The 9,663-nt window shown below is 49.8% G+C and overlaps 5 protein-coding genes across 5 annotated transcripts; 4 read left to right on the top strand and 1 right to left on the bottom strand.

Moving 5' to 3' along the window:
* Window positions 1–29: 29 nt before the first annotated feature.
* Window positions 30–320, top strand: NEUTE1DRAFT_119260 (uncharacterized protein; the record flags this gene model as incomplete). Its single annotated transcript, XM_009858922.1, has 1 exon — window positions 30–320. One exon carries the CDS (start codon window positions 49–51, stop codon window positions 286–288), a length of 240 nt encoding a protein of 79 aa, XP_009857224.1.
* Window positions 321–3,313: 2,993 nt separating this feature from the next.
* On the top strand, window positions 3,314–4,678 carry NEUTE1DRAFT_74426 (uncharacterized protein; the record flags this gene model as incomplete). The annotated part of the gene is made up of 4 exons (XM_009858921.1): window positions 3,314–3,378; window positions 3,930–3,964; window positions 4,021–4,080; window positions 4,157–4,678. The coding sequence occupies 4 exons, from the start codon at window positions 3,372–3,374 to the stop codon at window positions 4,322–4,324; spliced, it is 270 nt and encodes an 89-aa protein (XP_009857223.1).
* Window positions 4,679–4,727: 49 nt separating this feature from the next.
* Window positions 4,728–5,463, bottom strand: NEUTE1DRAFT_119258 (uncharacterized protein; the record flags this gene model as incomplete). Its single annotated transcript, XM_009858920.1, has 1 exon — window positions 4,728–5,463. One exon carries the CDS (start codon window positions 5,437–5,439, stop codon window positions 4,921–4,923), a length of 519 nt encoding a protein of 172 aa, XP_009857222.1.
* Window positions 5,464–6,425: 962 nt separating this feature from the next.
* NEUTE1DRAFT_51966 (uncharacterized protein) lies at window positions 6,426–7,292 on the top strand (the record flags this gene model as incomplete). Its single annotated transcript, XM_009857309.1, has 1 exon — window positions 6,426–7,292. The coding sequence occupies one exon, from the start codon at window positions 6,426–6,428 to the stop codon at window positions 7,290–7,292; it is 867 nt and encodes a 288-aa protein (XP_009855611.1).
* A 673-nt stretch (window positions 7,293–7,965) lies between these two features.
* Window positions 7,966–8,982, top strand: NEUTE1DRAFT_133969 (uncharacterized protein; the record flags this gene model as incomplete). Its single annotated transcript, XM_009858919.1, has 3 exons — window positions 7,966–8,270; window positions 8,323–8,365; window positions 8,430–8,982. 3 exons carry the CDS (start codon window positions 7,966–7,968, stop codon window positions 8,856–8,858), a joined length of 777 nt encoding a protein of 258 aa, XP_009857221.1.
* Between the last annotated feature and the right edge of the window lie 681 nt (window positions 8,983–9,663).

Raw genomic sequence — 9,663 nt, 5'->3', positions numbered from 1 at the left:
GCTGCACGAGTATTCCCCTTCGCGCGAGGTACGTTACCCTACTACACCATGGTCATGGGCGGACTGTCCTCCTGGCTTTTATCACTCCCTCTCCCTACTTCCATATTTCCCTGTCACTGTTTTCATCCCTCAGTTATCTGTCTGCAGCCCGCAATGACGATAAACCAACGGCCAGAGGTGCGCCGATGCAGAGGATCGTGCTTGCTTCTCTCGCTTTCTGTTTTCAACGACGGAAGGCTTGTAGGGAAGACAGGGCGCCTCTTTTTGCGTCTAGAGCAGCACCGATGACGGATAAAACTGTAGTTTTCAATCGGAGGGGGTTTGCAGGTAGACTTTACACTCTGCCTGGGGGCCTTGGAACGAGATGGAGAGAGAGAGCCTTATACCTTTCCCCTTTTTCTCTTCCCAAACAATGAACACGGAGCCCGGTGATGACCGAATTCCAAAAAGCCAAATTTGCAGGCAGCAGAGCTATAGGTCTACAAACAACCTTTCTATCACTGAAAGGAGATTTGGCTCGTGTTGTCAGTGAGAACTTAAGAGAGCTAATCTGAGGGCCCTCCCGTGTCATTGTCATCTGTTTTTTTTTCTTTGCTTTCATTGATTCTTTTATTCGTTGTCGTTCATATCCCCATTTTTTTCTGAGTTGCTGTCTTGGACGAGGGTGCGTAACGCTTTCGCTGACAGAACGTGTACGAACAACCGATACATGTATACATATGGGCTACCCTCAGGAGACATGCGGTTGAAGTTGGGATGTACGATTAGTATCAATAGAGGAAGAAGCAGAATAGTCTTGGTCTTTAGAGTCCCGGCCACGATGCTTCTGTGGTGCTTGTTGCCATGTATCTTGATATGACGAATCTATATGACGAGGACAATGTTCAAGTAAGATGAGGGATACAGTTCCTTGGACTCATTCAAGTACACACGTGAACGACTTTCTACGTCTAGTGTACCTTCTAAGGTGATAAGACGCCTATACTAGACCTCGATAAGTTCCGTCTCTCATGCATGTCTTATCACCGTGGCAGTGATCTCTGGAAGTATTTATTATGTACATAATAGTCCATCATCAAAGGCCCAGACCGTGATCGATCAAAGGGGACCACCCAGTCCGTAGTTCCCGTTCCCGTTATCTCCGGGTCGGTGAGCCCGGGGGTCCGGGCTTGCCGTTCTGCCGGTTCTACGTCAAGTCGGTGGGTCTTTATAGACCAACCCACGATTCAGTCAGTTCCATCAGTCAGTCAGTCAGTCAGTCCCGATGGTTCCCGTTCCGTAATCGTTCGTACCGCGGAGGAGGCATCTAGACGGACGGACGCTTCCCATCTTTCACCGGTCCGGTCCGGTCCGGATCAGGCCAGACAGATTCAAAGAAGCGGGCTGTGCAATACAGGGAGGGATTTATCTGTACGATTTTGCAATGTTATTCTCGTAGGGTTTCATAGAGACGGACGGGGCCTATTCGTTGTTGTTGTAGTTAATGCCTGCTGCTGCTGCTGCTGCTGCAAGACCCTGAAAGCTACGCTGTGTTGCTACGAAAAAAGGTGGTGGGGGCTTGCCGAGGGAAGAGGAGGGAGGGAGGGAGGGAGGGAGAGAGGGGCGAAAACTAATATAGAGAGGTAGGTATCAATTCAGTCGCCAGCGTACACTATACTAGACAGGTCGAGAGGCAGTTTAGAAGTTAAGTGATAGATCAATAGTTTACCTAAATAACACACGAAAGATCGTAAGATAGTGGCGATTTAGCACAAGTTCCCCCCGATGCAAAAAGGGAATGCTATGTATAGATTCAACTTGTCGAGGTTAACCAAGAGTGTCTAGAGTAACAAGTGGGCGGCGGGATGGTGGATGAGTGAAATAGGCTTCACTTTTTGTCTCCTATCAACTGTTGTTGGCCTTAGTTTGCTTCCTTTACGTCTAACCGCTGTTTACATCACATACCAACAGTATTAACTGTATCCACTCCCGTTCGGACCATCTGGTTAGGACTCGGGGACTGAATCATTAACCACTCACGAACAGAATTGGAGGAAGATGGGGCAGATTTGGGGCTTGGGCTATCCCATCACATCTCAAAATACCAAATTGACATGCATACGGGTAAGGTAGCTTCGAAGCGCCATGGCTATACATGCAAGTGTAACGGTAGCAGTGCAGTTTTAAGAAGCAAATGGGACTGAAGGTCAGAAGTTGGGTTCCATGTCCCGTTGTGTGGAGGATGATGGATGATATTATGGAGGATCGTGGATAATTGGGGTATGAGGAGTATGGAGGAGCTGGAGGACTGGAAGACTGGATGACTATGAGGCGGGGGGATGTGTGGAGGATGCTGTGATACTCTGAGAGCAATGGACGAGTGGTAGTCTGGGAAGTCGACACGTGCATGTGGTGGACGATACGGGGATCTTTGTATTGTTGTGGGTGATGATCTGAATGGCAGTGGTTGTCATCGACTTAAAATGGACTTGCACGGAGTTCCGTCAGGGATCACGACAGGGCCCTTGATCGTATGGGGTTGAGACGTCGATGGGTGCTGAGGATGCGAACATTGAGAGTTGTTGTGTGGTTGAGGAGACACAACGTTGGAGTTGCAACTGCTGCTTGAATGGCTGGATGATGTTTTCTCCCATCGTATGTGGATAATAACGGGAGGAACCATTCCCGTTTGACCGGGAGAAGGGCGATTTGGGCTTTTTATCGTAGGACAGATCGCATGCGGTACTGCCCTATGGCTGACTCGGTCTTTTTGGAAACAAATGGTGCACATCGTTGGTTGTGTTGTTATTTTGGGTTGAGCGATCGTTTCGGGTAGCATTGCCGCAGACTCCATACCCCTTGTCATTGCCGGGGCCGATGACGACGATGAAAGGAAAAGCGGCGTGTCTCTATCGGTGACCGTCGGTCCAAGTTGGAGAACGATTACGAGGAGACAGTGGCGATGCGGTTGCGTCAGGGATGACGGGTTGAAATGGAAATGGGAGAAAGCGAGAAGAAAACGCGAAGCAGCGAGGGTTTCAAATTATGCTGATGGGACATGGCATCTGCCCAGGAGACATCCGAGGCCTGCTTACCGTTTGCTCTATCGACTTCACGCAGTTTTTGACATATGCTCTGCGGAAAGAGCAGCTGTTGCTACTTTGTCCATCCTGGTTGTCCCGCGCCTTACCCCTCTCCTCCGTCCCTTTGTTTTCTAGGTGCATTCCTTTGTCTCTAATAATTTTGGTTGCGGTGGGCTGGCGTATTGGGCGCCAGTGTGTGTTCTAGAACTCCTGGAGGGCCGCTCGATTTTCGAAGGATGAAACGCCATTTGCTAATGCTATCTCCGATGCTTGTTATCAAGCACATGTACGTTGTGAGGCGATGTTGGGATGCGCGGTACGTAACTTTGAGAAAGAGCTCTCTGTCTTTGAAACTTGGGTGCATTACATGCAAGTCGGCATTATAACATACTGCTGAGTATGATGTTACCACGCAATCATCTAACAGTGTATTTTCATAATCCTGTACGCGAACGACAGGAAGCGCTGCTGGATCTCTGCTGGTACCAGTTGTTGGCCCTTGCCCTGTTGGCGTTGCCATGACCATGACCTTGTCAATTGACCTCCTTCCTCCTCCTCTTCGCCTTCCTGAGGTTTGTATAATAGTCTGCTTGGTCCCCTTTTTCCTAGCTCCCAACATCTTGCTTCTTGATCTGGTCAAGCTTCGGCTTATAGACATCTTGATTGCCGCTTTTTCCCTGTATTGCTCTTCATCAACCACATCATAGACATTCCACTTGACACCATCAGACAGCATCGTCTTTCCTATTCAGTCAATCTTCCTCTGTTATCAGTTATTCGCTTTGCATCTAAAACAGCGACCCCGTCCAGACCTCTCGACTGCTTTCCACCTGATAGACCCTCCAATATCTGAACATTTGCCAACAGACGAGATGGACGGATGTTATTGCGCAAACTATTACGTTAGTCCACCCCCTACTCAACCACGGCGTCCAGGTGTTGACCTGACCTTTTGCAGGGTTCGATCCGTTGCAACAATGTGGTAATGAGGTTCGGTGACCGATGCAAGATGTGCATGGTAGGTAGCTCCATGTGATGAGGAAGCCTTGGTGGACAAAGAATGGCGAGCTGACTTAATGCCTTCCACCTCGTAGTTGCAAAAGAGCGGTGCTTCACTCAGCCGTGGTCTCCTACCCGAGCATATGGACCTCTGGATAGGATCCTCTTCGACGCGACTGGCTAAGAACACGGCTAGTTCTAGGAGTAGCTCTCAAAGTTCAGCGAGGTCTTCGCAGCAGTCGTTGTTAGACAGAAGGCAGTGATTGGTTGGAGTGCTTGGTACGATCCGAGAAACATAGACGTCTGCGGAATGACTCTCGAGAAAGAGGAAGGAACGGGCAAGCGGGGAACAGGTTTACAAGGCCGCAATAATTGGGAACACGACACTGAAAGAAAGATGAGGAGATGCAGCGGATGCATTGATGAGGATTCGGAACTGGGTAAAACAAACCAGCTTGAACTTGACTGAAGGAAGGTCGGGCAGCGAAAGGGGTGCTTTCCTCGATGCAGGGCTCAACTATCTCTCCATCCTTCCAATTTGAGCAGCTAGGGAAGGCGTTTGGTACAAGGGGGGGCGTTTTGATCGAAAAAGTAATCGCTTTTTTTTTTTGGGGGGGGGGGGGTCCTTTGTTTAGATATCAGGAATGCACTAGAAAGTCAAAGAATACATGGTCATTTCATTCGTAAAGACTTCGTAGCGACAATATGTCGAGGAAACAAGACACTCATTGACAGGATGTACACGTACCAGAAACGTCCCATTTATATCCACGGCAATCCATCCTCAAGACCAGCTGGAGGTTGTACATGGATCAGGTGGTATTCTGTCACCATTGGAGTGGCCCCATGCATTACTGTCTCACCACAGTCGTCGTTGATAATACCCTCTCTCCTCAGGCTGCGCCAGCCTCTTGATCTCTTCTTTGATCAGCCTTCGCCTTTCTGCCGGGCTGACTGCTTTCTCGGCGCGCTTGTCCGGATCGGGGTGTTCGAGCATTCCTTCGGGGATTTCGATCGGGGTGCTTCCGCTTGTCTCTTGTTGTTCTGCCTGGTTTGGTGTCTTGCTGAAATCTTGTTCTTGTTGTTGCTGTCCTTGCTGAACAACCAAGCCCTCTTGCTGCATGTGCTGCTGCTGCTGCTTCTTCAGTTGCTGTTGTTCTCTGTACTTTTTGGCCCTTGCTGATGATGTCTTTTTTATTTCCGTCTTCTCTGTCGCTGACTCTTGCGCTGGCTGTGGTGCCGGTATTGGCTTCTGTCGGTTCTCGTCTTCTGTTTCCGATGTTTGGTGAACCTCACTGGGCGGAGTGGGTTTGATCTCTATCACAACCCCATCGTCTTGTACCGGGACAATGGTGCCATCAGGTAATTCGGTGGTCATCTTTTTAAACTGATCGGGCAAATATGTTCTTGGGGATGGCCTTGGAGTTGGCTTGATGGCCGCGCGGAGGTCCCGCAGTGTCCGCTGCTGGATTGCATACCCGCTTAGAAAGAGGGCTGCAGTGAAGATAAATACTGTTGCCAGATAAAGTGACCACGTCAGTCGGATGAACGTACTGTTTGGACAAGGAGGTCCGTTAGTGGGAGATGCATACCGATGCCCGATGAGAAAGCGATTGATACTTGGGCCGAAGTGAGTAGCATAGTGTTTTATCCAAGGTACTGTTTGTTGGCTGCTGCGAGGAGTATGCACACAGCGCATGGAGAGTTTGCTGAGGCTTGAGTGAGGCTTTCAGATGCACTTCGAACTGAAGCCGATGTGCGATTGTAAACAAAACGTGGAATTATCACCACCGAAAAAAAAAAGAAAACATTGAATGAGCGTGAGGTACGTACTACACATGCAGGTTACCTGGAGTCCTGGTGTTCTTGTGCATTAACAACGTGTATTTCCACCGTGACATTCCCGTCTCCATCCTCATGTCTTCTCCCCCGTCTCTCCCAGCCCCTCCTTTCACGTGCCGCACATCGCGCTTGACGCTGTCGCTTGTCGCTTCATTGGAAGATCTCAACTGTGTCACTGGCACAACAGCTCAACACCGCCAGTTACAGTACAAGTAGAGGTACGAGGGGCACTTGGGACCCTGGGCGTTTATCGCTTATCGATAACCAGTACAAGTATGACGATTGGCGGCTTGGCGCAGTGAATTGCCTGCCGCCAACACTCCCGTCGCGTTACTTGTGAGACTTGGCGTTGTCAATCACTGAACTTCGACCTCGAATTCCACCGGCAACAACCTTTTTTTGGTTCTCTTCCTGTCCGTAGGAAACCAAACCCCCCAACTGTGCGCAACATCAATATTGTGAAACTACAATCACCGAATACTCTACGCCCTGCGCGTACTTTGACCTACACACGACAAGAACATGAGCAAATCCGAATTTCACCGTGCCGATGAGCGACGCTTCCTCGACGAGCGTGGCTCCTCAGGCCCGCTCGCTCCCAACGGCCTCAACCCGGCCACCATAATGGAGAAGGCGGTTCGCGAACGCATCATCGACAGTTACTTCTACAAGGAGCAGTGTTTCGGTGTCAACGAAGCAGACATTGTGGATCGTGTTGTCGAGCACGTTGACTTCATTGGCGGCGTCTATGGCACCGTCCAGAAGCCCTCGCCCTTCCTCTGCCTCGCCTTCAAGCTGCTGCAGCTCGCGCCCTCAGACGACATCCTCAACGAGTATCTACAATTTGGCGGCGAAAAGTTCAAATATCTACGCGCGCTGGCGCTGTTTTATATCCGTCTCACGAGGAAGGACCAGGATGTGTACAAGACGTTGGAGCCGTTTCTAGAGGACAGGCGGAAATTGAGGAGGAAGGGTAGAAACGGCACTAGTCTGACGTATATGGATGTCTTTGTTGATGACCTATTGACCAAAGATCGCGTTTGCGCGACGAGTCTGTGGAAGATGCGGAAGCGAGACATCCTGGAAGATCTGGACATACTTGAACCACGGGTCAGTCCCTTGGGGAACATAGAAGATCTCTTAGAAGAGGAGGATGAGGCAATGCGCAAGGCAGAGGAAGAGCAGAATAATAACGGCAGCGAAAGCGAGGGAGAGGTCAGATCAAGGTCACGGTCAAGATCGCGTACGCTTAGGTCCAGGTCGAGGTCGACATCTTATTCGCGGTCCCGATCGCCGGTGACGAGGAGAAGGTCAAGGACGAGATCGAGGTCAAGAACACCGGAAGACCGCAATGGCGGGGAAAGAATGGATATCGACGGACCAGAGTAACGCCAGCGGACTCGCCAGCAAAGCTCTTCACATAGAGGTAGGGATGTAATGCCCGACACTCGTATGTTCCCCAGGCAAGAGTTGACCCCCTGCTTGATCAGCGAGAGTTGAGAAAAAGGTGTAAACCCCTTTTTTTTTCAAGCAGGGCTCCTCAGGAGCATTTCAAGAACTCATGTGCATTCAAGGTCCGTCAAATGTGAACGGTGCCGACAGTTGTGGCTATAACCAGCCATTCCAGGCGTCGACATGATCATTCGTGGCTGAAGCAATACCTATCGGTGTCCCATACTCAGTTACAGATTCGGCATACCGCTGCTCGCGAATCATCAGCCAGGTCGCAAGGCGACCTACCGCCCTTCCACCTGATGCATCAGCATGGCTTCTTCGGACTCACGGACCAGCGAATGTCCTCAACTCTCGGTCGCCACCAGAATGCCTGCCTCATCCACGGCGGAAGCAACGGGCAAATTTGTTTATTTATGGATGTTGGTTTCAGTCTGGACGGTACATCTATTTAACAGTACTGCATCCTGCACCTCCCAATCTGGAAGGAAAGTCGTGATGCCAAAACTCCGCCCTTAGAACTTATAAGTACAAGACAAGCCCACACCATCCGTCTTCGTAACTTTCTCTTTCCATGTCTTAATTCAGAGTCACCATTATCACATGGACCATGTTTTGTTTCCTCAGTCTTGTTGGGGTCCTCGTGAAAACTAGACTCTTGAGTTCCGCGATCACTCCTGGCGGCTTTTCCTCTGCCACTCCGCTAAACCAACCCATCAGCAGCGCAAAAGACCTCCTCAAACGGATTGATCCCATCTACCTCATTTGGCCTCTACTCCCTTCTCTCTTCATTTGTATCTCGATCCTCCCAGGCATTTGTTTTCTTCTCCCTCGAAAGATGGCGGAGATCCACGCCATCTGCACCACTCTCGGAGAGATCTCCCGACGACTCAACAATGTAAGTAGAATCTCTGCGTAAGTTGAATATCACTTGTACTTATGGAATCCATGCGCTAACTTTTGTAAGAAAAATTGCTATTCACATGCAGAAATGCTCAGCATGGTACAAGGTAAGTCTCTGACTACGAGTGACTTCTCGATATTGGTACGCTTGCTAATAACATCTTGCTTTAGCAAAACCCGCGATTGAGGAAATGGTGGTCAACCGCTTGCTTGGCCATCACGGTGTTTGTGGCATTACAGATCTTCAGTGCATGGCGTCTTAGCAAAAAGCCACGGCAGACATTCCAGCAACCCAAAGACACCAAGGCCACCGTCACAGCATCCACACTTCCCACCTCCCATACAATATGTCCCACACCCGTGCAACAGACTCAGCGCATTAACGATGGTCTCTCTTCGGATCGACGGCTATTGAGAGAGAACAACCACAAGATTGTGACACCTGCGGTCACCCAACTCCTATCCAACATGTGCGGTCTGCATCCTCACGAAGTCCTATGGGTCCGCAGCACTGTTTCCGCTTGGCTCGGCAGAGTGGGATGGGAAAGTGTCGCCTGGCTGTGGTCATTTGTTGGGGGACTACCGATTCGGAGGTCATAATATGATCAAGGAACCTGAAGGTGTCCTTTTGGTCTGCTACGTGGGGAATTTAGGAAACACTACTGGCCGATTTTGCAATCCTTTCGTCGTTGATCGGCTACTCACTGGTGTTTCCTCATTTTTTTTGCCTGTCACTGCTTTGATATGTTTGTTTCTCCTGGGGTTCGGTCTAAAGGGCAGCAACACCTCAACAACAACATTTACCAAATTCCCTGACTACCGCAGCAGACATCATTATTATCCATGAAATTCCTGTATGTCGGCTCCCAAGATGTATTAGCATTCATCTCCGGAGTTCAGATATTCACACCTTCAGTCTTCATTACAGTAAACACACCTAGATGTGATCAGAAGTTCAGATGTCATCCCTTGTAAATCTCCTGGCAGGTCTCGAGGTTCCCGGTAGGCCAGAGATGTGAAAGTTCGCTTGGAAACACAAACACCACTCAAAAGGAACCACTCATGGCTATGGCTCAAGCTCTTGACTGCTCAGGGACACACTCTCCATGTACTAAAGCAGGAAGCTATGCCCCGGAGTAGTTGACCTAGCGTAGTTTAATGGGAAACCCTTCATGACCAGCTCGTCCTCTTATGACTTCAGAGAACGTGCATATCCAACCCTAACCCTTATCAGCTTTACCCAGCGACATAGGTATTGTCTGGAATCCCCCTCTTGAGCTCTCCAAGCTCCGTCCGAATCTCTCCCGATTCCCGACCACGGTGAAAGCACAGAAACATGGTGATCCAACACCGCAACCGACCCAATTGAGCGCCGAACAGAGCTGGGTCGTGACCAAGAAACCAC

Source organism: Neurospora tetrasperma (assembly GCF_000213175.1).
Source record: "Neurospora tetrasperma FGSC 2508 unplaced genomic scaffold NEUTE1scaffold_81, whole genome shotgun sequence".
Classification (NCBI taxonomy): domain Eukaryota; kingdom Fungi; phylum Ascomycota; class Sordariomycetes; order Sordariales; family Sordariaceae; genus Neurospora; species Neurospora tetrasperma.
This window is presented reverse-complemented; position numbering and strand designations above follow the sequence as displayed.